Source organism: Balaenoptera physalus, assembly GCF_965194825.1.
Source record: "Balaenoptera physalus genome assembly, chromosome: 1".
In the NCBI taxonomy this organism is placed as follows: Eukaryota; Metazoa; Chordata; class Mammalia; order Artiodactyla; family Balaenopteridae; genus Balaenoptera; species Balaenoptera physalus.
Window position 1 is genome coordinate 187,812,456 of NC_138882.1, and position 27,486 is coordinate 187,839,941.

Consider the following 27,486-nt stretch of genomic DNA (forward strand, 5'->3'; position numbering starts at 1 on the left):
TGATTCTTCCAATCCAAGAACATGGTATATCTCTCCATCTGTTGGTATCATCTTTAATTTCTTTCATCAGTGTCTTATAGTTTTCTGCATACAGGTCTTTTGTCTCCCTAGGTAGGTTTATTCCTAGGTATTTTATTCTTTTTGTTGCAATGGTAAATGGGAGTGTTTCCATAATTTCTCTTTCAGATTTTTCATCATTAGTGTATAGGAATGCAAGAGATTTCTGTGCATTAATTTTGTATCCTGCAACTTTACCAAGTTCATTCATTAGCTCTAGTAGTTTTCTGGTGGCATCTTTAGGATTCTCTATGTATAGTATCATGTCATCTGCAAACAGTGACAGTTTTACTTCTTCTTTTCCACTTCGTATTCCTTTTATTTCTTTTTCTTCTCTGACTGCCATGGCTAGGACTTCCAAAACTATGTTGAATAATAGTGGTGAGAGCGGACAACCGTGTCTTACTCCTGATCTTAGAGGAAATGGTTTCAGTTTTTCACCATTGAGAACAATGTTGGCTGTGGGTTTGTCATATATGGCCTTTATTATGTTGAGGTAAGTTCTCTCTATGCCTACTTTCTGGAGGGTTTTTATCATAAATGGGTGTTGAATTTTGTCTAAAGCTTTTTCTGCATCTATTGAGATGATCATATGGTTTTCCTTCTTCAGTTTGTTAATATGGTTTATCACATTGATTGATTTGCATATAATGAAGAATCCTTGAATTCTTGGGATAAACCCCAATTGATCATGGTGTATGATCCTTTTAATGTGCTATTGGATTCTGTTTGCTAGTATTTTGTTGAGAATTTTTGCATCTATGTTCATCAGTGATATTGGCCTGTAGTTTTCTTTCTTTGTGACATCTTTGTCTGGTTTTGGTATCAGGGTGATGGTGGCCTCATAGAATGAGTTTGGGAGTGTTTCTCCCTCTGCTATATTTTGGAAGAGTTTGAGAAGGATAGGTGTTAGCTCTTCTTTAAATGTTTGATACAATTCGCCTGTGAAGCCATCTGGTCCTGGGCTTTTGTTTGTTGGAGGATTTTTAATCACAGTTTCAATTTCATTACTTGTGATTGGTCTGTTCATATTTTCTGTTTCTTCCTGGTTCAGTCTTGGAAGGTTATACCTTTCTAAGAATTTGTCCATTTCTTCCAGGTTGTCCATTTTATTGGCATAGAGTTGCTTGTAGTAGTCTATTAGGATGCTTTGTATTTCTGCGGTGTCTGTTGTAACTTCTCCTTTTTCATTTCTGATTTTATTGATTTGAGTCCTCTCCCTCTTTTTCTTGATGAGTCTGGCTAATGGCTTATCAATTTTGTTTATCTTCTCAAAGAACCAGCTTTTAGTTTTATTGATCTTTGCTATTGTTTTCTTTGTTTCTATTTCATTTATTTCCACTCTGATCTTTATGATTTCTTTCCTTCTGCTAACTTTGGGTTTTGTTTGTTCTTCCTTCTCTAGTTTCTTTAGGTGTAACGTTAGATTGTTTACTTGAGATTTTTCTTGTTTCTTTAGGTAGGCTTGTATAGCTATAAACTTCCCTCTTAGAACTGCTTTTGCTGCCTCCCATAGGTTTTGGGTCGTCGTGTTTTCATTGTCATTTGTCTCTAGGTATTTTTTGATTTCCTCTTTGATTTCTTCAGTGGTTATCTAGTAACGTATTGTTTAGCCTCCATGTGTTTGTGTTTTTTACATTTTTTTCCCTGTAATTCATTTCTAATCTCATAGCGTTGTGGTCAGAAAAGATGCTTGATATGATTTCAATTTTCTTAAATTTACTGAGGCTTGATTTGTGACCCAAGATGTGATCTATCCTGAAGAATGTTCCGTGCGCACTTGAGAAGAAAGTGTAATCTGCTGTTTTTGGATGGAATGTCCTATAAATATCAATTAAATCTATCTGGTCTATTGTGTCATTTAAAGCTTCTGTTTCCTTATTTATTTTCATTTTGGATGATCTGTCCATTGGTGTAAGTGAGGTGTTAAAGTCCCCCACTATGATTGTGTTACTGTCAATTTCCTCTTTTATAGCTGTTAGCAGTTGCTTTATGTATTGAGGTGCTCCTGTGTTGGGTGCATATATATTTGTAACTGTTATATCTTCTTCTTGAATTGATCCCTTGATCATTATGTAGTGTCCTTCCTTGTCTCTTGTAACATTCTTTATTTTAAAGTCTATTTTATCTGATATGAGTATAGCTACTCCAGCTTTCTTTTGATTTCCATTTGCATGGAATATCTTTTTCCATCCCCTCACTTTCAGTCTGTATGTGTCCCTAGGTCTAAAGTGGGTCTCTTGTAGACAGCATATATATGGGTCTTGTTTTTGTATCCATTCAGCAAGCCTGTGTCTTTTGGTTGGAGCATTTAATCCATTCACGTTTAAGGTAGTTATCGATATGTATGTTCCTATGACCATTTTCTTAATTGTTTTGGGTTTGTTTTTGTAGATCCTTTTCTTCTCTTGTGTTTCCCACTTAGAGAAGTTCCTTTAGCATTTGTTGTAGAGCTGGTTTGGTGGTGCTGAATTCTCTTAGCTTTTTCTTGTCTGTAAAGCTTTTGATTTCTCCATCAAATCTAAATGAGATCCTTGCCGGGTAGAGTAATCTTGGTTGTAGGTTCTTCCCTTTCATCACTTTAAGTATATCATGCCACTCCCTTCTGGCTTGTAGAGTTTCTGCTGAGAAATCAGCTGTTAACCTTATGGGAGTTCCCTTGTATGTTATTTGTCATTTTTCCCTTGCTGCTTTCAATAATTTTTCTTTGTCTTTAATTTTTGCCACTTTGATTACTATGTGTCTCGGCATGTTTCTCCTTGAGTTTATCCTGTATGGGACTCTCTGCGCTTCCTGGACTTGGGTGGCTATTTCCTTTCCCATGTTAGGGAAGTTTTCGACTATAATCTCTTCAAATATTTTCTCTGGTCCTTTCTCTCTCTCTTCTCCTCCTGTGACCCCTATAATGCGAATGTTGTTGCGTTTAATGTTGTCCCAGAGGTCTCTTAGGCTGTCTTCATTTCTTTTCATTCTTTTTTGTTTAGTCTGTTCCGCAGCAGTGAATTCCACCATTCTGTCTTCCAGGTCACTTATCCGTTCTTCTGCCTCAGTTATTCTGCTATTGATTCCTTCTAGTGTAGTTTTCATTTCAGTTATTGTATTGGTCATCTCTGTTTGTTTGTTCTTTAATTCTTCTAGGTCTTTGTTAAATATTTCTTGCATCTTCTCGATCTTTGCCTCCATTCTTTTTCCGAGGTCCTGGATCATCTTGACTATCATTATTCTGAATTCTTTTTCTGGAAGGTTGCCTATCTCCACTTCATTTAGTTGTTTTTCTGGGGCTTTTTCTTGTTCCTTCATCTGGTATATAGCCCTCTGCCTTTTCATCTTGTCTGTCTTTCTGTAAATGTGGTTTTTGTTCCACAGGCTGCAGGATTGTAGTTTTTCTTGCTTCTGCTGTCTGCCCTCTGGTGGTTGAGGCTATCTAAGAGGCTTGATGGGAGGCTCTGGTGGTGGGTAGAGCTGACTGTTACTGTGGCGGTGAGAGCTCCGTAAAACTTTAATCCACTTGACTGTTGATGGGTGGGGCTGGGTTCCCTCCCTGTTGGTTGTTTTGCCTGAGGCAACCCAACGCTGGAGCCTACCTAGGCTCTTTGGTGGGGCTAATGGCAGACTCTGAGAGGGCTCACTCCAAGGAGTACTTCCCAGAACCTCCGCTGCCAGTGTCCTTGTCCCCACGGTGAAACAGAGCCAGCCCCCGCCTCTGCAGGAGACCCTCCAACACTAGCAGGTAGGTCTGGTTCAGTCTCCCCCAGGGTCACTGCTCCTTCCCCCGGGTCCCGATGCGCGCACTATTCTGTGTGCGCCCTCCAAGAGTGGGGTCTCTGTTTCCCCCAGTCCTGTCGAAGTCCTGCAATCAATTCCCACTAGGCTTCAAAGTCTGATTCTCTATGAATTCCTCCTCCCGTTGCCGGACCTCCAGGTTGGGAAGCCTGACGTGGGGCTCAGAACCTTCACTCCAGTGGGTGGACTTCTGTGGTATAAGTGTTCGCCAGTCTGTGAGTCACCCACCCAGCAGTTATGGGATTTGATTTTACTCTGATTGCGCCCCTCCTACCGCCTCACTGTGGCTTCTCCTCTGTCCTTGGACGTGGGGTATCCTCCTTGGTGAAGTCCAGTGTCTTCCTGTCGATGATTGTCCAGCAGCCAGTTGTGATTCTGGTGTTCTCACAAGAGGGAGTGAGGGCACGTCCTTCTACTCCGCCATCTTGGTTAATCTCCAACTACAGTTTTAAATAACAAACAGAATGCCGTACTGCCTCCCCAGGAGCAAATTATCTCAACTTCCTCTTGCATATGGGACTGAGTGCCCCATTCATTCATTCAGCCAGTCGTACTGAGCGCTTACTCATTGCTAGTGTCTGTGCTAGGCCCTGAGGACACAGCATGAACAAGAGGGACACAGCCCCTGCCTTCCCAGAGCTTACAGGGCAGACGACCAGGCTGCTGTAGCACAGAGTGAATACAGTTATAAAGGAGAAGAGAAGCCCAGGGGCTGTGGGATATCAGAAGGGGCCCTAATCCTAGCTTGGAAGGTTCTGGAAGGCTTCCACGAAGAAGTGATACCTAACTCGGACCCAGACAGTGAGGAGGAGCGAGCACATTATTATGTTTAGGGTTCTGAAAGTTCAGTAAGGCTGTGGGGTCGAGTGTGATGCGGAAAAGAGGTAAGAGGTGAGGCAGGAGAGCTAGGCAGGGGCCAGATCAAGTGGGGCTTATGGTCCACGTTAAGAGTTTGAACTTTAACCGAAGGGCTATTGGTCGGCCATTCTCCAAACCCCACAGAATTTTTTTTCTTTGCATTCTTTCATTCAGTGCCCTGAATTGCTCACCTCTTCTTCTCCTTTTTCTACTTTTTGAAATTCTCCCCATCTTTCAAGGTCCACCTGAACTGTTTCTCCCTCCTTGAAACCTTTCCTGCCCTCCCCGCCTTTCATAATTAGTGACAACCACTGTCCTTAGGTGGGTTAAGTAGGGTTGGCTTGGATGCGTTAGAAGAGACTTTATATGCGATTTTGTTTAATCTCCTTGTGTGACCGTTGGGAAACTGAGGCTCATAGAAGTCGACATAGCCTCCGAGGGCAGAGTCATCCAGGTCTCCTGACGTGCACTACCCAGTGCCATCTACCTCTGAGCTCTTGAATTTGTTCCAGTTTTATAATTACCTGTGAAGTATAAGTGGCTAGTGATGCTGACCAAGGGGTTTAAGAATGCAGTAGGCTGAAAGAGATTTTAAAAAGAGATGAAAGGAGTAGAATTCTTTTCCTGATCATATGCAGGTTTTTTATATGGTTTATTCAGTCAGTTCTATTTAGAGTGCAACTTTTAGATTGCTTTTGCTTTGAGTATGTATCCTGAACATGCCCGAGGCAGGTGTTCACCGGAGGCGGCCCTCAGGAATGATCCAGGGTTACCAGTGAGCTAAGACCGCCTCCCCGTGCTCACCAGCCTCCGGGAGCTGAGCACAAGAGACAGCCCCCACTTCCCCAGCTCCGCAGCCACACCTGCAGCCACTGGAACCTAAGTAAACCTCCTGCCCGCACTGTTCCTTTCCTGGCCTCTGAGTCCTTGAGGACAGACCCCTCAGGAATGACATCATAGACAGCCAAGTACTTAGGCGTTGCAAATTGAAGACCACTCCTTACACTTTTTGCTGCTGCACTAGGTGGGAAAGTCAGAGTCTTGGAGGGCCTTTTACCCAGTCCTCCCTGGTGTCAGTGAGAGGTGCCAAAGAGCCTCCTAGTGGTTGCCCCACAGACAGTCTCATACTTTTTATTTATTTGATTTTGTTCGCCCCCGTGCCTTTGAGAGTTAGGACTCAGTATATTCTGCATCCTTATTTGTAACAAATGTTTGTGGGAGAGGAACCCCGCCTCTGTGTACACCGACCAGGTTCTGACAACTGTTGACACAGCCTCAGCGTGAAGTCGGTGCCTGTGTCCCCTGGCGGGGCTGCCTTTCAGGGTGCTGCTCCTGCACTGCCCCCTGCTTTGTCTCTGGAGTTAACAGTTTGTGGCGTTTCTCACTGAACTCGCTCCCTGCCTCGAGACGAAGAGGAAAGCTAAATCCCAGACCTGTGACGCAGAAATGGGGGGTCCTGACGAAACAGCAGAGGGAGGCTGAATTGCCTGTGGCTACCGGCTATACAAATTTGAATTCTAGGGTTGGAGGGAGCATTCAGAGATCATGTCGCTCTTCTTTACCTCCAGACAGGACCCCAGCAAAAATGTGCTGCCCAGAGGGGCTGTTCTGTGCTCTGAGCCAGTGGTTCTCAAACTGTGGCCCCTGGAGCACAGCATCAGTATCACCCAGTTCAGACCTCCCGAATCAGAAACTCAAGGGATGGCACCCAACAATCTATGTAAGGAGCCCTCCACGGGATTATGATGCACGTAGCAATCTGAGAACTGCTGCTCTAAGATAACCTCCAGCAGGACCCAGAGTGAAGGTTTCTCAGTTTAGACGGCAGGAAAACAACACTGAGGTTCATCCAGCTGCTGTCTCTGAGCTTCAGTAAGTGCACAGGGCAGGATGGCTGCCCACTTCCTCTTCCTCTTTTTTATCTTGGCTGTGTACTGAGCTAGAATGCTTGTGTCCCTGGCTCTCTTGACCTTGTGCCGGAGAGACAGTGAAAGGTAATGACTGCCAGGCCATGATGCTGGACATAATGGCCCCGAGCAGTTCTCCTAGATGTGGTCACCAGTCAGCTTCTCGGTGAGCTCAGCCCAGATCCCTTCAGCATCTTTATCTCCTCCCCCCTCCCTGTCCCCCATGTCACCTTATAGTGCAGTGTAGCTCGTGTCCCACGAGGCTTCTGAGCTGGGCCACTTGGAACTTGTACCTTTTCTCTTGACTCCACTCCCAATACCAAGTTAAAACATCCTGCAGCATCTCTTTCAGAAAGCAGGAAAGATTAAGGAGTCTCCTAGCTGAGTCTTGAAGCTCACATGAAAGCAGGAGCTCGTATTTGCCCAGTAGCAGGGTTTTATTTCCTTTCCTTCAAAAGTGCAACATGGGAGGGCAGCAGTTTTAACAGCCAACAGGACATCTCTTCTTGAGGGCTTCTGCTCTCTCTGTGTATCAGAGTCTGCTGAACACCATACGTATCTCAGTGTCTCCTAGTCATACCCACACTCACGGTAGGTATGCGCAATTCTGAGAGTAAGCAACATCTGGATTTCTGGTAGATGTGACCGTTGTAGCGCCTTCTTCCTTCTGTGCAGATTGATTTCATTTGCGTTTCATTTCAGACTGCAACCATTGGTATAATACTTTTAAAAGCCACTTCTCCCTATAGCTTGGAGCCCAAAAGAATGTCCAGATGTGCCTCTTCCGATTGCTTTCTCTGTAGGCCTGCCAAAGGGAAAGAGCCCAGAGTTCATTGGCATAGGAGAAAAGTTATTTAATATTTATGAAGGGGGCCAGATGTTCACATTTCACGTCACACCTAGTTAGACACGGTCCCTATCTTAAGATAAACTCGCTCTCAGACAAATTATGAGCCACCAGGCCATAGAAACAACAAATGGCCAGTCACTTCTCAATTATATCACACAGTCAAAAGTACTTTTTCTTTAAAAGCTCCCGGTTCAAGGCAGGCCCCTATCATCCAGCTCCTCCGCAGCCTCCAGCTAACCTAAGGGGCTAGAGAGAAAGACGGAGGTGATATCTGTTAACCCGACTGTATAATTCTTTTCCTTCAGGGGGCAGCTCCACCAGCAGTGCTGTGAAAAGTGGACCCTGGTTAATGATGAGACCCAAGCCAAGATGGCCCGGATGGCTGCTGCGGCCGCATGGGGTTTAGGTAAGGCTCCCCTCCCAGGCACCCAGTCAAGGTGAGGACAGTGAGGCTGGGGGCTCGCATTGGAAAAGTATGGCACTGTGGCTGCAGGCAGAGACGTCAGGTCTATAGAAGCATAACACTGTTCATGTCCACTTCTCCCTCCTCCGTCTGTCCTTTCTGCCTCATGACTTTGACTAACTTTGTTAGATGTGTCTAATAATGGCTGTTCACAGGGAGGCCCAGGAAAACAGTGAGCAAGCATCAAAACTGAGAGATTTAGTGAAGTTTGTTTGTGTTCTGGCTCCATCATCGTTAGCCTTTTTCCATATTTCTGCTTTGCATGGGGTCGCCACCTCATGATGCAGTATGGTTGCTGGAGCTCCACCAGCATGTCTTTATCCTACAGGAATAATGAGAGAAGTCAGCTGCCTATCTCCTTTTATTTCTTAACTTTTATTATAGAATTTTCCCAACAAATATAAAAGTGACTAGTATAATGAACCCCTATATGCTGTTCACCTTCTCCAACAGTTATAAACATTCTGGCAATTTGGTTTTCTCTGTTCTCCTCCTTGCTGCCCAACACTCAGCCACCTTCCTCCCACTCCCTGAGTGTTTTCAAGCAGTGATTTCCTTTTAATCCCCACAGACAAGTGTCACTTTCTGACATCAGACTCCAGCAGAGAGGATTCCCAGTGTCTGTTCCAGGGATGTTCTCAGTAAGAGGGGAAAGGGCCCATGGATGTCCCAGGTGGAAGCGGCACCTGTGGAGTCCAGAGCAAGGTTACATAACATCCACCTCCATTCTCACCCTCTGAGTCACAGAGCTTATATCCTTTCCTTTCATGAGCTCTGAGCTGGATCCAGAACGTTTTTCAAAACCAAACTGCTTCCTGAGGAGTCATCGTTTGTTATTTGCTTTTGCCCAGAGGCATAGAGAATGGATGCACCAGTGGTCTGGAGTGAAAGGCAGGAAAAGGCCTCGTAAAATCAGCAGCCCTGCAGTCTGCGGCTAATGAAGCTGGTATCTTTCCTGCAGATGGTTTTGGAAATCCTGGCATTTGATACATGCTCACCCCACCAGGGGAAGTGACTATGTCTTTCCAGATGCCACCATTTCCCCAGTCTGCCCTGATATGACACTACTGTGCTATGACCTAGCCCATCTTTCTGTTGTAACAGAGCCTCTTAAAATATTTATCTCCTCCCTCTGAGGCAAAGGTACTGCCAGAGTGAGACAAGCAAACTGTTTGTCTCATCCTGTCCCCTGTCCGGATAACGGCCGTTTCAGTTGTTTAGGGGGAAATGTAATGTCCAAGATACCATTGAACTGTGAGATCCTCCGTGGGTTGGGAAGAAAGCTCTTCCGTCTCACCTAGAGGAAGCGGGGCGAGTTCTCTAGGTTAATGAGGTGCTGCGTGGCACCCTCCTGACCTGTGCTTATGCGGCTCCTTCCATCTTTCATGGAACTCCCTGGGGCAGCAGTGGAGCCCTGTGTTTGGAAGACAGATGTGGCCTTGTTACACTGGCTCTCCGCCTCACAGAGTGTAGAGGCTCTCTGCGGGATTCGGATACAGCAGGCTCAAGTGTGTCCTATTTGAACCCCAAGCTAAATTCAAGTAACAGTGACAAGGCCTATTTGAGATGCTGCCTTTAGCCCAGCAAGCTGACCACCCTAATGCTTTTCTGTGTGTGCGTGTGCGTGCGTGTAGGTCAGTGGGACAGCATGGAGGAGTACACCTGCATGATCCCTCGGGATACCCACGACGGGGCATTTTACAGAGCCGTGCTGGCGCTGCATCAGGACCTCTTCTCCTTGGCGCAGCAGGTACAAACCTCCATGTACCCAGACCACCTCCAAAGGGAAGGTAATCACGTGCGCCCCGTCTGCGCCTAGCACGTGGTGCCTGTGTACTTCAGCTCTGGCCTTTGGCTCTGTGGCCTCGTTAGAATGGCTTTGGAGCACAAGGCTTAGTAAGAAGATGACTCCCAGCATATCAGCCAGGGCCACTTCCTGCTCTGAGAGAGGGACACGTGTTCTGGAAGTTACCATTTAGATTGCTTTTGGAGTTGGCTTCTTGGGTCATCGTTGCATCCTTTTTACCATGTTACTTTAGCATTGCTTGTGGTAGAGAGAAACTGTTTTACCAAAGGAGAATTCAGAGAGCAGCATGCCCCCCTCTGCAGCAGAAATCAGTCACAAGGTTCTTCTGGCTCTGCAGGCATGTCACACACTGGTTACCTTCTAGGAAAGTTAGCACTTGATTTGGAAATCCTGTGCTGACTTGCAGAATAAAATAACGAGGTAATCACATCCAGCCTGTCAGACACCCGACTGTCTTGGGTGAGGTGCTTGGGTAAATGACCCGAGCGCTACCAGACGGGGACATAGTCATATTAACCTTAAACATTCAAAAAAGGAAAAGCTCCACGTGCAGGGGTTTTAATTGATGAAACAGAGAAGACTCAAACTGCAGTCCTATGGCATACCACCCCCCCCCAAGCTCTGATTTACACAATGAGAACTGAGACCTGGGTCATTCGTGTCACAGGCACAAAAGCTCCCATTTACATGGAGAGGATTGGCATTCTTCTGCCAATTTCAGAGGCACTCCCTCAGGAGGACAAGGTGCTTAAAAGCCAGAGACAACCAGCTGGGCCATTTGAGTGCTTGCACAGTCTGTTCTTACCAACATGCCCAGCATGGAGAAGTTGAAAGAAGGTAGATCCACAAGTTGTCCTCTTGAGATGCAAGAAAACGGTGATTCTGTTTCTAAGCATGAATTTCCCTGCCTTTGTTACCCAGGATCTAAGATGTTAAGCTTTTGGCTGCCATACGTTTCTTTCTTTTCTGAGAAATCAGATAATGCACTTCTCTAGGCTTTCAAATCTGGTAAAAGGTTTCTTCCCTCCTTCAGTGAACTTTTCTCTTCGTCACTAGAATTTCAGTGAGACAGGTAACTTCTGCAGCTAGTTGGGAAGCCTGAAAATCACAGCCCTCCCTCCCCTCAGCTCCCAAGTCCACAGCTCAATTCCAGGGCTTTTCTTTTTCTGTTCCAGTGCATCGACAAAGCCCGGGACCTGCTGGACGCCGAGTTAACTGCGATGGCAGGAGAGAGCTACAGCCGGGCGTATGGGGTGAGTGTGGACCATCTGCATGGTGCAGGGTTGGAAGCACATTTCAGTTCTTATTGCAGAGTGGGCTCGTGGGGACACACAGGCTGCTGAGAGCGTGCCTGTGGGACCCAAAGGAATGACTGAAATGAAGCCTGGCTTTCGGATTGTTCATGCTGTGTTAAGTTGGAATGCGATTTGCTTCCATCAGGCCATGGTTTCTTGCCACATGCTCTCCGAGCTGGAGGAGGTCATCCAGTACAAACTTGTCCCCGAGCGCCGGGAGATCATCCGCCAGATCTGGTGGGAGAGACTGCAGGTGAGCCTGGTAGAAAGCCCCGCTTAGCCTGCCCCCTCCTCCCCTGCTCAGCATAAGCTTCCTGCTTCATCACAGAGGTTCCATTTGCATTCAGAGCAGAACACCCACAGGCTTCTCACCTAATAAGCCTCTAGCTGCGTGAGGATGACCTCTTTTCCGACCTCCTTTTACCCTGCTCTAGGAAGAAAAGAAAATATCTTTTTTTTTTTTTTTTTTCTTTTTTGGCTGCACTGCACAGCTTGTGGGATCTTAGTTCCCCGACCAGAGATCGAACCCGTGCCCCCTGCAGTGGAAGCGCAGAGTCCTAACCACTGGACCACCAGGGAATTCCCAAAAGAAAATTTAATAAGTGACATTATGGCCAGCCAGTTGAGAATCTTGACCTCAAAATCAGTGGTTCTCAACTTTAGCCACACAATAGAATGACCTGGAGAGCTTTTTTTTTTTTTGCCTTTTTTTAAAAATAAATTTATTTATTTTATTTATTTATTTTTGGCTGTGTTGGGTCTTCGTTGCTGTGCACGGGCTTTCTCTGTTTGCGGCGAGCGGGGGCTACTCTTCGTTGTGGTGCCCGGGCTTCTCATTGTGGTGGCTTCTCTTGTTGCAGAGCATGGGCTCTAGGTTCGTGGGCTTCAGTAGTTGTGGCTCGCGGGCTCTAGAGCGCAGGCTTAGTAGTTGTGGCGCACAGGCTTAGTTGCTCCGCGGCACGTGGGATCTTCTCGGACCAGGGCTCGAACCCATGTCCCCTGTTTTGGCAGGCAGATTCTCAACCACTGCACCACCAGGGAAGCCCCCTGGAGAGCTTTTAAAAATCTGGATACCCAGACCACTTCCCAGACCAAATAAACAAAATTTCTGGGGATAGACCCGGGATCAGTATCTTTTCAGCCTTCCCAGATAATTCCAGGATGTGACTGACGCTGAGAACCACTGCTCTAAATCCACTTGCTGGCCATCTGCATCCAGCCCTTTAAGTGCGGTGGCCTGATGTGTTCATTTACTAACCCCTGCCGTTTACGGTTCCTCAGGTCATAGTCATCCCATACGCTCTGTGCAGACTTTTTCCCACCAAAGTTTCCCCTCATCGAGAAACTTTTCCAAGTCCTCCATCAGTATTTTCGTTGTACATTCTGATCGTTTTAGCTTGAGGAGCTGTCAGTTCCAGATCTGGGAGTCAGGAATCTTCAGTGTCCTTGGAAAGGACAGGTCTTCCATTCCTTGAGTAGGGAGGAGGAGGAGGAGTTTGTCGGCAAAGCCTTCACTGCTCCAGAAGCCATTTGTCCCCCTGCTTGTCATAGTCAACTTCCTCGATTTTAAGCTGTTTCCTCTTGACCCAATCCACACTTAATTCCAAATTCTGTCCCCAGACAAGTTGAGGTTTGTGCTTCCAACTTTTCAGTAGGCTGTGGCAGGGCCTCTCGACTCCAAGTTGCATTCCTGTCCACAAAGTTCCGGGCACATTCCACTGGAAAGGAAAAGAGCGGGGCAAAGGATTGCCTATGAATACAGTCGTTTATGCTCTGAAATGAGCACATGCAGTTCTTTCACATGTTTTATTAGCAATTATGAAGTGCCCAGTGAATGTTTTGATGGAAAATTGTCCATTGAACCCCAGAAAGGAATTCCACGAAGCCAGAATTTCCCACTTGACTTGTACACACCCTGGTGTTTTTAAGTGCCTGTAATGAGGTGAAGAGTTTCCAAATCAGAGATCTGATGAATCTTCTGCCATTCTAACAAGTGGGCAAAATAGAGACTTGGAAGCGGGGTAGATTAAATGAGTCTCAGAGAGGAGGGACCCGTGTTTGACTTTACTGTGTCCAAGATACCATCATCATCTTAGGCCTTCATGACTTCCCTACCTTAAGACAGGAAGATGCTTTTTGGTTTCCAGGGGCCAAGTGATTTCAGCATCTGGGAGAAACTAGCAGATGATGAGAAGTCACCAAAACAGTCACTCAGTGTACTTTTTTCTGTTTTTCTAACTTTCCAAATTACTGTTGTTACACATAACAGGACAGAAAATTATGGTCCAAGGCCTAAAAATACAGCGTTAACTTTGTGGTAGGAATTTGGCTCTTGTGGATGGCTTGCTGTCAGAACACTCAACCAACTGCCTAGGCTGGAAGAGTGCCATTTTGCGATCAATTAAACTGAACTCCCCAGCCACTGGCTCCCGCGGGGCAGTTTGAGAGGTCAACCTTACTTGCGTTGGGTCTTTTCTTGCCTTGGGTTCTTTATTCAGGCTCAGATTGTGTCCTGTCATGTTTAAAAGCCTGCAACCATTGTCACTAGACTTTTAGACTTACCTCCATGGAGGACAGCTCGTTGTTTGGTTTCATGGAACTCTCTGATGAAGTGATAGACCTCAGAAACCCATCTCCCCTGGTGTTAGTCTCTGAATCTGACTTATTCTCAGGAAGGTGGAGGAGGAGAGGCTCGCTCTATTCTCAACAGTCTTTTGATATCAAATTAGCTTAGCCCCTTTGATAATGATTAATTCACTTTGTTTCTTCTTAATTTAAAAGAATTTATATGTGTGAATGAATGAGTCCCTTTCCCTTCTATGTGCAGTTTTTGATCTGAGACGAATAAAAATGTAGAGGAAAGACAAGGTCAAGATTTGAGTGCAAGTTTAGGCTCTGATAACTTCAGAAATATAAACACCACCAACTTTCAAACAACATCAATTGAAAATTTAATTATTTCAATTTTTTTTACACTTAATTAGTTTTTAAAATTTTGAATGATACATTTTAAATTTAATTTCTTTGTCAGTGATAGGCATCTTCAACCAGAGAGACTGAAGCAAAATATTAAAGCTAAAAATACATTATTTACAATTCAGAAAAGAAATTTAAATAATTTAGTTCATTTAAGCCTCACCATGGCCCCATGAAGTTGGTACCATTTTTATCCTATTTTACAGATCAGTCACAGAGAGGTTAAGTAATTTGTCCAAAGTCACATAGGTAGTACAGTGGACAGGCCAGGATTCAGGTTCCAGAGTCCTTGCTGTACTGCTTCTCGAATTTTGAGAAGTTCCTGAGAGGTGTTTCACTCACAGTACCCTTCACTTGAGAAAGATGAGATTATAAAAATGAATCTCTTTTTTGTTTCGGGGTGGATTTCACTGTTGCTTGTGAGGGGTTAAGTTATAGTAGAGCACGTGTCTCATCCTCGCTTCTGGACGTTCCAGGGTTGCCAGCGTATTGTGGAGGACTGGCAGAAAATCCTCATGGTGCGGTCGCTAGTGGTCAGCCCTCACGAGGACATGAGGACCTGGCTCAAGTATGCAAGCCTGTGTGGCAAGAGTGGCAGGCTGGTGAGTGTCCCCACCGTGTGGGTAGGGCGGGAGTCTGAGGGGGTGCTCCTGGCCCAGTTCTGTGTATAACCCCAACCTCTTGTTTTGAAGGCTCTTGCTCATAAAACCTTAGTGCTGCTCCTGGGAGTTGATCCATCTCGGCAACTTGACCACCCTCTGCCAACAGTTCACCCCCAGGTGACCTACGCCTACATGAAAAATATGTGGAAGAGCGCTCGCAAGGTCTGTGCCGCAATCCCGCAGGAGACCACATTTCTCCAGAATGCTCGCCTAATCTGCTTCTCACTGCCTCCTCCAGGCCCGAAAGGAAACAGCGTCCAAACCACCATGCCAGGGAGTTCACTCCTGCCAGGAGGCTATTTGGCCTGATTTCAAAAAGTGAATCATATTCGAGGAGATGCACATATACCATTGATCAAACCAACAAGTGCAGTCACAGTTCTATTTATTAGCAGCTAGAATGTGCTAAAACATAGAAAAAATTTCTGGGTTGTGTTGTTTTTCCCCCTAAGAGAAGTACCCAAAAAAGCAGAATGTTTGTGAAAACACAGACTGAAACTTTCGTAAGACCAACTTGGTTTTTCAGACTTCTTGTCTCCTCTTCTGTCATCAGTTTGGGATTCAAAAGCAGCAACACCCAGAGTGTGATGCTGAAACCAGTGGGGAAAGTCACCTTGAAGCCAATATAGAATTCCTCTGACTTTATTTACAGACAGGTCCTTGGGAAATAGATGTGGCTTCTTTTTTGTTTTTATTTTTTAAAACAATCTCCCTGGACGATGGTGACGATTAACAAAAAGTAGGCCCTGGAGGCAAAATCGGCACCTGCTTTGGCTCCCCCATTGTCGTCCTTATGAAACAGAGGAGGGAGTCCCAGCTCTCCTCTCCCTGTTGTTGTCCCCATAGTGTCCCTGAGATGAGAAAGGAATGCAGAGCAGCCACTGGAGCTGTGGCTGTGGAAGATGTGATAAAATAGCAGTGGAGTCTTGGCTGAAGGCTTACTTGGGAGATCCCTGGACTGTGTCAGAAGCTGATTTCTTTTGTGGGTGCTGGATTCTGTGACTCTGAATGCCACCCAGAGTGGGAGCCACAGCCCTGCACCACACACTGGGTCTTTGATTGGGGCATACTTCAGATATCATGGCCCAAGTGTCCTTCTCCAAATGTGCAGTTTGGGGTTTTTTCTTTTGTTGTTGTTTGAGAGGGGGTTGTTTAGTTTAGTCTCTGTGAGCCTCCCAGGCCAGAGCACTTCTGATTCAAAGCCTGACCTTCCTCCAGGCAAATGAGAAAAACAGAAGGTGCTGGATCTGAATACAGTCTGGTTTCCTTCCTATATGTAGCCTCCAAGTCTTTGAATGTCTTGCCGAAGGCAGGCGGAAGGAGTGTTTTGGCTAATATTTCAACCAAGGAGTGGCTTCTTTCAACATAGGACCACAGCCCAACTTCTCCACAGATTATGGCCTTTTCTTAGGAACCCAGATTCTGGAGGGAGACCATAAAACCACATGGATTAAAGATTTAGAAATCTATTTAAAATTAGGTGCTTGAACTTCAAGCCCAGAGCTAGAGATGCCACATCTTCGTAAGAGTTCAGGAGCTACTCCAGGAAAGCTGACTACTTAATAATAACTGTGCTGTTGAGCAGGTCGCTTTCCTTCTCTGAGCGCTGTGCTCTTCCTCCATAAGTAAGGGCTGTGCCCTCTGCTTTGCCTGAGGCGGACGGAAATGGGGAGAAGCAGATCCCGTTCTGCAGGAAGGCATCAGGCAGTAGGCGTATGCCCACTGCTTTTCTAGACAAGACAGTTCACGGAATCTGGAGGCAGGCTGGTTCCTTCTGTGAAATTTCACTAAGCCGAGAACATAGTTCTTGCCCACAAACCACGCAGGCAGTCAAGAGCCAGAATAGTCTGCCCAGCTTACACTCTGGGCCTGAGAGAAACCCCTTCCTCCAAGCGAGCGGTCCATCATCTGTAAGAGAGAAAGAATCATTTTTCCCCCTCCTCACTTCCTGGGGATGGAGAAAAGAAGGAGTTTTTGTTTTGTTTTGTTTTTTTAATCCTTCATGGGTTAGGTTTTTTTTTAAAGCGCTCCTGACTTACTTATTTATTTTTTTGGCTGTGTTGGGTCTTCGTTTCTGTGCGAGGGCTCTCTCCAGCTGCGGCGAGCGGGGACCACTCTTCTTCGCAGTGCGCGGGCCTTTCACTGTCGCGGCCCCTCCTGTTGTGGAGCACAGGCTCCAGACTCGCAGGCTCAGCAACTGTGGCTCACGGGCCCAGTTGCTCCGCGGCATGCGGGATCCTCCCAGACCAGGGCTCAAACCCGTGTCCCCTGCATCGGCAGGCAGACTGTCAACCACTGCGCCACCAGGGAAGCCCCAAGAAGGAGTTTTTAGTAGAACATTTTCAATTCCTTGGAAATAAGTTGCCTCCATGCCACAGAGTAGAAAGATACTAGAGTCTCCCATGCTGGGTAAACTGACTAAACCTAACATTGGGCTTCAAATCCAAACTAATACCCAGCCTTCCCAGTTTTGGCAGTTTTTGTTTTGTTCTTGTGGAGTCTCCCGAAGAGAATTTAAACCCTCTCTGGACAGTCAGTGACACGTAACCTGTGGGCTCCGAAAAGCACCGGGCATGCGAGTTCCTAGCCCAGTTCTTACCTGCTTGATGTGCACATGTGCGCTGGCCACCCTGAGCTATCTTCCACCTTTTTCGTGAGGGGTCATTTAAGGACTCCCTCCCAGTTCTTTCTTCTCTTCCTAATCAGATTCAAGTCTGGCCAGTGTAGTTCCCAGAGAAGAAAAAGTAAAGGAACACTTATCACTTCCCAGGTGGGAGATGCTAATATAGCTCGTTTTTCAAAGCCACTGGTGAGGAGTGGAACTCTGAAGGCAGATGTCTGAGGGAGACAGGTGTCTTGGTAACTGTTAGAACATCTCTGTGTCTGCCTTGCCCTCACGCGTGGATTAGCTGCCTGATAAATCGTTGTCACGTCATTCTGCCTCTGGGTTAAGCCCTCTCGATGCCAATTAATTAATTCCTTATATATTAAAAGTATCTGAGGTTGGTCCTGGCCCCCAAGCCAGGGAGTTTCAGTTTTCCTTCAGGGCCATCATTACTGACATGTTTCTATTCAAAAAAAGAAAAAGAAAAAGACTCTTACGTGATTCACAGTAAGGAGATCATTCTGACATTTATTTGAAGCGTTGGGTTTTTTTCTCACCTTTTCTGTAGCAAAGAACACATATTCTCTTTTTCACATTTATCACGATGCTGGTATGTGTGGGCATGGCAGGCTTATACAAATGGCTTGTAGCTGACTCTCAGATCTCTGACTCTGTCTCTGCTCTTCCCTAGTTCCGCTATCTGCTACTAACCCAGATGGCTTCTGCTCACTTCGTATAAAATCACGTAGTGTAAAGAGATGTGACTGCTGGAGGACGCTCTGCAGATTTTGCTCCTAAGCCACCCTATTCAACTAAATGTTTGCTTGGCTAGTGTCCCCCCCATGCCACTTGGATGTATGAGGGGCCTCACCCCATCTCTGTTCTATTTGGGTACTGAGGGTTCTGTCAGATTTTTTTAAATATTTTATTGAAATACAGTTGATTTACAATGTTGTATTTCTGCTGTACAGCAAAGTGATTCAGTTATACATATATATACATTCTTTTTCATATTCTTTTCCATTATGGTTTATCACGGGATCTGTCACATTTTTTTAAACTGTAATTTTTGCTATGCTAGTGTCCAGGGTACCACAGTGTTTTAAACACATGCTAAAGTTTTACTAGCCTGAAACAATTCCCCATAAGCCTGATTTCCCCCAGGGCAGTATATTGATAGTGAAGTAAGCAGTGGTTTGAGATTACTTCATATGAATTATTTTTTGGGGTAGTCAGGCGAGTAGTTTTTCTAAGGCTTATTAGACTTTTAATTACAGTTGGCCAAGAAGAGCTAAGACTTGAGTTGAAAAAATATGAATCTTCTTGAAAAGCCCAGCCATCTCTCAGCATCACACCCCGGTCCTCCATCCTACGGCATCCTCACCCTGTGTTCTAGGGTGTTCCGTCGGGAGATGGTTGGCCCAGGTGCCTGTGAACAGCGGTTCTTGTCCCCTGAGGTTGGGCCCCATGCCAAGTGGCTCCCTGTGCCTTTGTCCCGCTGCAGATCGATGCCTTCCAGCACATGCAGCACTTTGTTCAGACCATGCAGCAGCAAGCCCAGCACGCCATCGCCAGCGAGGACCAGCAGCACAAGCAGGAGCTGCACAAGCTTATGGCCCGGTGAGCGCCCCGCGGCCCGGCCCGTCGCGCCAGCCCGGCCCCGCCGGCAGCCTCTGCTGCCAGGGCCGTGTTCAGGGCTCCCAGGGCAGCCGCTTGCCGACGTCTCCCTCACCTCTTCCAGTAGGGGTCCCAGGCAGCCATCGAATCATGCCACTCCAGAATCTCTGCCACTTACTTTCCCAGGATCCAGCAGCCCAGGAGCACCTGCGTGCTGTTCTCCTGGTGTCTGGCTTTCGAGTTTGATATGCTGCTACTGCCAGATATGCTGCTAATTTGATGTGTGACTTTAGATAAGTTACTTAACCTCTCTGTGCCTCGGTTTCCTCATGATGTGCAAAGGGGATAGTGAGAGTGCCTTTTTCCTAGGGTGGAATAAAATGGTGTGAGGATTAATGGAAAGAATACATCAAGCCTTCAGCACAGAACCTGGAATAGCGTAGCAATCAGTTAAACGTTAGCTGTTAATTTTATCATATCAAAAATGGAGGAGAAGGAAAAAGTAAGGGAGCAGCCATATAGTAGTCAAAAGAAAAATTGCTCTCAGCAGCTACCACCCACCGTAATGAATTTGGGGGAGGCAGGTCCATTCACACCTCCGTGTGCCAGGTACCTGGTTTATGCTAGCATTGAAAGAGAGAGGGCAAGAAGAAGAGACCATCCCTTAAAAGAACTGATCCCCAAAGCCCGTCTTTTTCCTTCCACGTGGCTTAAGAATTCTGACGGTTCGCTCATGTTGCTTCCTGAGAGGAGGAATAAATATCAGGGAGGCTTTTGTGCTCCCACGATGTAACTCATTGTTCTCCTTGGAAGGGCTCTTCTGAGGAGGGAGCAACCTGGGGGCTTGTTTCTCTGTTTTCAGATGTTTTCTGAAACTCGGGGAGTGGCAGCTGAACCTGCAGGGCATCAACGAGAGCACGATCCCCAAAGTCCTGCAGTATTATAGCGCCGCCACGGAGCACGACCGCAGCTGGTACAAGGTAACCAGAGACGGGCACCTCCCACTGCCTCCTCCAGACGCCTGCCTGTGCACCCCAGTGGCTCGTGCTTTACAGCAAGGCCTTGGTGGCCTGGTCTGATACCGCGAATTGGCTTCTTTGAGTGCTGGGAGCCAGTTTGTTAGAGGCCCTTTCCACGTCTAATTGATAGATTCTTTGACTTGAAAAAGACTTATTATACCGTGAGTGTGTGCGTGGCTCTGGGGATGCTGTTGTCTTACAGACTCTTAGCGGCTTGTTTTCCTAGAGCATCTGGACACATGGTTAGTCTCTGGAACTTTTATCTTCCCTTGGGTCATCTGTTCCTTCCCAGCTTCTTTCTGATTCCCATCCCTTTCTGCTCCTCATCTAAGAACTGAACTTTCTGTTTTTATTGGAAAGCTCTGGGTAACATCCTGTTATATCATAGGAAATTTTTCAAGAAGATAAACAGAATTAGAAAATGTATAAAAGATGTGATTGACTGGGAGAGGACTGAGTCTTGGGCGTATACGTCTTTGGTGAGAGCACACATTCTCACGTTTTTCTCTTTTCTCTGAGGGGCCTCCTGGTAAGAGCTACGTGGTGTGACAGGTGTCCTCCATTTCTCTCCGGTGTCTCCTTAACCAGCTGATAGTGTGAATTAATCCCTCTGGGATCCAAACCTGCATCTGGAGACCACAGAAACATCTACGACGAAATTCTTATGCTGCTTTCAGCATGCATCAGTCTGATCTGAAAAATGCTCATTTTGTGAAAGCAGCAGTAGTTATTCTCTCTAGGACAGCTTCAGTCTGAGGCTGGAAGAATATGTCCAGTGAACCCTTGGTTAGTTGGAACCTTACTAATTAGAACTGTGTCCTAACCGGATTACTTTTCTTCATTCAGCTTTTCAGAAAGAAACAAATCACAAGTAAAAAACTGACTCCGGGACTTTTAGTTTTAGTTTTTTCCTAGCATGGGCCCTTTTGGGTCTATACTGTCTTCTACCATCAGTGGTGTATGTTAGTCCCATGTGCGTGCAGAACTCTTTCTGTCTTGTTCAGCGGGACCCCCAGCTCATAGTACATATATAAGAGGTATTTGTCGAATAAACAAAAGTATGGGAAAACTGAACCTGGGTCATTGTAGGATTCTTATTCATCAAATAGAGGTTGATTATGATCAATCTACTCTGCTTAGCTGGGGAAATGGACACTTCCATGTTAAAGAAAGGTTTTTAGCAAGGGATGCAAAGGAATTTACTGATTATCCAGAAAGTCCAACTATGAGTAGTTTTTTTTTTTTTTTTTGGCTGTGATGGGTCTTTGTTGCTGCACGCAGGCTTTCTCTAGTTGCAGTGAGCGGGGCCACTCTTCGTTGCGGTGCGCGGACTTCTCATTGCGGTGGCTTCTCTTGTTGCGGAGCACGGGCTCTAGAGCGCAGGCTCAGTAGCTGTGGCTCGTGGGCTCAGTAGTTGTGGCTCGCGGGCTCAGTAGTTGTGGCGTGCGGGCTTAGCTGCTCCGCGGCATGTGGGATCTTCCTGGACCAGGGCTCGAACCCGTGTCCCCTGCACTGGCAGAGGATTCTTAACCACTGCACCACCAGGGAAGCCCAATGAGTGGATTATTTAATATCCTCCTATCACTGCAAACTTACCAGGTCCCAAAGCAAACTCTCCCTCATGCTCTGTACACCAGGCAATGCTATGCCATAGCGTCACTGCAGCTCAAAGCCTCTGAGGTGTGAATGCTTAGCACCAGAGGCTTCTTCTGGCAAGCAGTCGCTGAGCACTGGCTCTGACAGGCCCCAAGCCAGGTGCGAGGGACGAACGATGACCAAGAGTCACCCTCCGTGGTGGTCCTGTGCTCTCAGTGTGTCTCCTTCCCCACTGTCCTCTGGCCTGGTTAAGACCTTCACCCGCACCCCCTGAACCTGTGCCCTCTTAAATAATCTGTTTGATATCTGCTGCCAAAGGAATGTTTGAAGCCCAGCTTTTAACTCAGCTTTAAAAACTCCATTTCCTACAGACTGAGATGGGACGTCCGTGGTCTCACATGCCAGCCGCTCCGCGGTCTGAGCCTGCCGCTCTGCTGGGCTCCCCCTCACTGCTCTCCTGCGTGTGCCCTAAGCTTCAGTCACATCTGTCTGCTTGTTTCCTGTGAACTGTGCCGTGCTTGCCCAGCCTGCATCTCTGTCCCTGTTCCTCCTCTGCCAGGACGCCCTCCCTGCCGCCCTCTTGTGCCGTCCTTGCCCATCTAAGGCTGCTCAAGACCCACCCCAGTCTCTCCTCTGTGACGCCTTGCCCGCCCGTCCCTGGCGTTCCCGTTGTCTGTCTCTCGTTGCCCCGGTCGTGTTCTGCCTGTCTTTAGGTTTTTGAGTGACCTACCCTACTAGATTAACAGGTCCCTGAGGTAAGGCCCATAGTTTATTCCTCCTCATGTGCCCCCCACCCCGCCCACGGCACTCATCACAGCCCCCGATACAGCAGATGCACCACAAAGTGAATGAATTTAGTAAAATGCCCCGTTCCCCAGTGTTCCTTGAGGTGAGAGTTTGCTCTACTGACCTCTGAGAAGAAAGGGCAGCCCGCACTCTTCCTCAGCTGTGGCCTCACGCCCCTCAAGGCCCTTGATGCCTGAGCTTCCTGCCCCTGCTGATGTCACAGCCCCGATGTCTGTCCTCTCGTCCCCGCCCCCAGGCCTGGCACGCGTGGGCTGTGATGAACTTCGAGGCTGTGCTCCACTACAAACATCAGAACCAAGCCCGCGATGAGAAGAAGAAACTGCGTCACGCCAGCGGGGCCAACATCACCAACGTGGCCACTGCCGCCACCACGGCGGCCACGGCCACTGCCACCAGCACCGAGGGTAGTAACAGCGAGAGCGAGGCTGAGAGCACTGAGAACAGCCCTACCCCATCTCCTCTGCAGAAGAAGGTCACTGAGGTACCCTTCCTTCCTCCCCCATCAAGGACTGGCCCAGGCGCCAGGCGCTCTGAGGGATGGAGGCTGATAGCAGCCCGAGGCCCTGCTCTGAAGCTCTGGTGGAAGCCAGAAAGCATGGTTTGCCATCGGCATTGTTTGAGACAGTACTTTTGTTTATATATTTGGGTTTGGGGAACTGACGTAGCCCCTGTGCTGAAGAATGAGGTCCTCGTCATGCTTCCCATGTGACTGAGCTCATCTCCTAATGCTCTGCACCGGTGTGAAGGCAGCCTGCACATCTTCGGGCCCACTCTGAGCACAGAGCCCGGCAGAGTCCATCCCCTGTCTTTTTCTCTCCCCTTCCACCTCCCCTGAGGCTGTCGGTTCAGGGCCTGGGGCAGCTGACCAGCCCAGAGATCAGCATGTCCAGGGCCTTAACCCCACCTCCTCTGCCACCCTGTTCAGGAAGCCACTGTTAGCCCAAGATAGTAACAGTTACGGCACCATTGCCATTACTGAGTGCTTTCTCTGTGCCAGGTGCTGATCTAAAGGCTTTCTGTGTATTAGCTGATTTAATCCTCATAACCACTCTTTGAAGTGGATACTATTTAGTATGCAGTTAATGCCCATTTTACAGATGAGAAGACTGAGGCAAGAGTGTCACTAACATACGTGTGTTCCAACAGGATTTGTCCAAAACCCTCTTGATGTACACCGTCCCTGCTGTCCAGGGCTTCTTCCGATCCATCTCTTTGTCACGAGGCAACAACCTCCAGGACACGCTCAGGTATCAGGGAAAGGAAGGGAAGCCCTGGTGGGCCATGTGGATGGCAGGTCACAGAAGTCACACATAAAGTCCTCTTTCCCTACCCACCCCGATGAGCACATCCCAGAGTCGCAGCTGACCAGGCCCCACCTGTGCGGGTGAAATGTGCAAAGGGGAGGGAGCAGTGGCCCAAGGACTGCCTGTGTGTGGCTTGTTATGTAGGAAGAAGAAACCCAGCTGTTTCTCACAATATCGCTGAAATTCCTTCAGCTTTTGGAGGCAACTCTGAGAGGCCTAAACAAATGGCACAGGCCAGCCAGTCCAGAGGCTCTAGGTGACTAGCCCTCCTGCGTTTGGGGGTCTCCACCGGCTACGTGCCAGGTTTCCAAGTTGCTGCTGTGCTACAGGCGACTCTTTCTGCACATGCAAAGCTTATGCATGGGCTCGTCTATTAGAGTTATGAGCTGATGCCATGGTGACCCCTCTGTGTTACCTGGAATGAAATAATCATTCACTTGGAATGATCTTCCTGTGTTTGGCCGAGCACCGCTGGCCATCCCCACCCACCCACCCCCAAGCAGTCCCAAGACCAAACACATTGGAGAGCCACTGATCTGGAATTTTGCCAGTTCTCTTCCCAAGAGTCTTGAAGATGAAAAAACAGACAAAAGCTGGTAAATTAGATTTTCTGACTTTCATTTTTCTTTTCCAGAGTCCTCACCTTATGGTTTGATTATGGTCACTGGCCGGATGTAAACGAAGCCTTAGTGGAAGGGGTGAAAGCGATCCAGATTGACACTTGGTTACAGGTGAGGACGCTTGGTTACAGGTGAGGACGCTTGGTTACAGGTGAGGACGCTTGGTTACAGGTGAGGGTACTTGGTTACAGGTGAGGACACTTGGTTATAGGTGAGGGTACTTGGTTACAGGTGAGGGTACTTGGTTACAGGTGAGGGTACTTGGTTACAGGTGAGGATACTTGGTTACAGGTGAGGACACTTGGTTACAGGTGAGGATACTTGGTTACAGGTGAGGGTACTTGGTTACAGGTGAGGACACTTGGTTACAGGTGAGGGTACTTGGTTACAGGTGAGGGTACTTGGTTACAGGTGAGGGTACTTGGTTACAGGTGAGGATACTTGGTTACAGGTGAGGACACTTGGTTACAGGTGAGGATACTTGGTTACAGGTGAGGGTACTTGGTTACAGGTGAGGACACTTGGTTACAGGTGAGGGTACTTGGTTACAGGTGAGGACGCTTGGTTACAGATGAGGGTGCTTGGTTACAGGTGAGGGTACTTGGTTACAGGTGAGGGTACTTGGTTACAGGTGAGGGTACTTGGTTACAGGTGAGGACGCTTGGTTACAGGTGAGGACGCTTGGTTACAGGTGAGGGTACTTGGTTACAGGTGAGGACACTTGGTTACAGGTGAGGGTACTTGGTTACAGGTGAGGACGCTTGGTTACAGGTGAGGACGCTTGGTTACAGGTGAGGGTGCTTGGTTACAGGTGAGGACACTTGGTTACAGGTGAGGGTACTTGGTTACAGGTGAGGGTACTTGGTTACAGGTGAGGTACTTGGTTACAGGTGAGGATACTTGGTTACAGGTGAGGGTACTTGGTTACAGGTGAGGGTACTTGGTTACAGGTGAGGACACTTGGTTACAGGTGAGGATACTTGGTTACAGGTGAGGACGCTTGGTTACAGGAGAGGACACTTGGTTACGAATGGGGATGGGTCAGATCTTGCTCCCCGTTTGTCTCCTCTTAGAATCATACACTGTAGAGAGTAGCAAGGAAGCGTGTGCTGTACAGTGGTGAGGAAGTAGGGATCGACCCCAAGGTCAAGACTCCATATTTTCTTCAGTTCCTTTTAGAGAACTGAAGAGAATGAACCATTTCCAAGCCCAACAGCATCTACCAAACAAGTCATAAGAGCTGTTCGTGGCTCAGAAGAATAACTGGAGTTGTTTCCACATCTCATGCTGCACACTGTGTCTTTCTGAATATCAGGTTATACCTCAGCTCATTGCGAGAATTGATACGCCGAGGCCCTTGGTGGGACGTCTCATTCACCAGCTTCTCACAGACATTGGTCGGTACCACCCCCAGGTACGTGGAGACCCGGGGCAGTTTCTCATCTAACTGCTGACCTTCTGATTTGGTGGTCAGCCTTTTCTAAAGCTGCTCCAGAGATATGAGTGCAACTGGGAGCTAAGCGTCCTGTCCTGCCCCCGGGAGGGCCTGCCCAGCTGGCAGGCTCTGGGACCCAGGGGCCTTCCGGGAAAGAAAGAACCCCTGCCAAGATGGTATAGCCCCTGCCTGGTAGACTCGGACGCGTGTCGGTATCATATTCTTGTCATCCTCCTTTCACACGAGTTTGCAAACGTTCCTTCTGTATTTGCTTCAGGCCCTCATCTACCCGCTGACGGTGGCTTCTAAGTCTACCACCACGGCCCGTCACAATGCGGCCAACAAGATTCTGAAGAACATGTGTGAGCACAGTAACACCTTGGTGCAACAGGCCATGATGGTGAGTCAGGGCCGGGGCGGATTTCACGGCCTCTGGTCACCGAGCAGAGGTCTTGAGTGGGAAGGTCTTTCTTCCTCATGACAGGGCTGCGTACTCCCTCTGGCTGCCAGAAAGAGTACCTTCTGTTTCTCCGAGACAGGCCTTCCTGAGCTTAGCTTATCCTTGGTGCTTCCCTCCTTCCCCTTTCTGATCCAGGTGAGTGAGGAGCTGATCCGAGTGGCCATTCTGTGGCATGAGATGTGGCACGAAGGCCTGGAAGAGGCATCTCGCTTGTACTTTGGGGAGAGGAACGTGAAAGGCATGTTCGAGGTGCTGGAGCCGCTGCATGCTATGATGGAGCGGGGACCGCAGACTCTGAAGGAAACATCCTTTAACCAGGTATGGGGTGAAAAAGTGTCAACTGACGGGACTCCAGAGGCTTTTGCAGACGCCTTTCCCTCTAACCTCTTTACTGACTTGAAGAAAATGTATTCTGATGGAGGGAGGTCATAGGATATAAAACACCAGAAATTTATTTGTCACTAAGTTACAAGAACCCTCCCGAAACTTTAATTGGAAAACTATGGGATTCCTCACGAGGCCATCTCGTCTCTCTTCCAAACTTACTTTACCTGAGAAGCCATCCTGAGGTTGGGACTTTGGGGCTGGAATACTGCCGAGCTTCCCGGCTGAGCGAGCCAGGCCAGTGGCTTCTGGCCAGGGTGCGCTCCCGAGGAGTTCTGCTGTCTGCTTGGGGACTCAGCCTTGTGGCTTAGTCAACACAAATGACAACTTGCGGATTTCCCCTGCATTCCCTCTCAGGCGTATGGTCGAGATTTAATGGAGGCCCAAGAGTGGTGCAGGAAGTACATGAAATCAGGGAATGTCAAGGACCTCACCCAAGCCTGGGACCTCTATTACCACGTGTTCAGACGAATCTCAAAGCAGCTGCCTCAGGTAGGATCTTGAGGCTCCAGCAGGGTTAACGGTCATTATAGTCCTTTCTGTTTTATTGTCTGTGAACATTCTGACATTAACCCCCCAGCACCTGGTTCCACGTCTACCTGCAGACTTTGGGACAAGTCATCGCTATTGGCAACCCATTGAAAAATACTTAAATGGCATTTAAATTCCTCCCTGAGGCAGAAAACTAAACCCTGTGGTAATTATTCACAGCTCACATCCTTAGAGCTGCAATACGTGTCCCCAAAACTTCTGATGTGCCGGGACCTGGAATTGGCTGTGCCGGGAACATATGACCCCAACCAGCCGATCATTCGCATTCAGTCCATTGCACCATCTCTACAAGTCATCACATCCAAGCAGAGGCCCCGGAAGCTGACGCTTATGGGTAAGGACCGTCGTGCGGACCTGAGACTCGGGTAAGGACCCAAGTCTCCCTCCCCCCTTGGCGGACCCCTCCCCCTCCTGAAACGACTGCTTGCT

General features: G+C 47.6%; 1 protein-coding gene across 5 annotated transcripts in view; it reads left to right on the forward strand.

The window, feature by feature from the left end:
• Positions 1-27,486, forward strand: part of MTOR (mechanistic target of rapamycin kinase) — a 126,187-nt gene that overhangs the window by 84,221 nt on the left and 14,480 nt on the right. For all 5 annotated transcript variants that reach the window (XM_082414044.1, XM_082414047.1, XM_082414045.1 and 2 more), the window contains 16 exons: positions 7,761-7,861; positions 9,553-9,668; positions 10,901-10,978; positions 11,166-11,273; positions 14,473-14,598; positions 14,689-14,820; positions 18,768-18,883; positions 19,743-19,860; positions 22,538-22,783; positions 23,449-23,549; positions 24,241-24,337; positions 25,542-25,640; positions 25,939-26,061; positions 26,257-26,439; positions 26,863-26,997; positions 27,217-27,391. In XM_082414044.1, the coding sequence (XP_082270170.1) occupies positions 7,761-7,861; positions 9,553-9,668; positions 10,901-10,978; positions 11,166-11,273; positions 14,473-14,598; positions 14,689-14,820; positions 18,768-18,883; positions 19,743-19,860; positions 22,538-22,783; positions 23,449-23,549; positions 24,241-24,337; positions 25,542-25,640; positions 25,939-26,061; positions 26,257-26,439; positions 26,863-26,997; positions 27,217-27,391 (2,054 nt within the window). The remainder of the gene's footprint in view (positions 1-7,760; positions 7,862-9,552; positions 9,669-10,900; positions 10,979-11,165; positions 11,274-14,472; positions 14,599-14,688; positions 14,821-18,767; positions 18,884-19,742; positions 19,861-22,537; positions 22,784-23,448; positions 23,550-24,240; positions 24,338-25,541; positions 25,641-25,938; positions 26,062-26,256; positions 26,440-26,862; positions 26,998-27,216; positions 27,392-27,486) is intronic.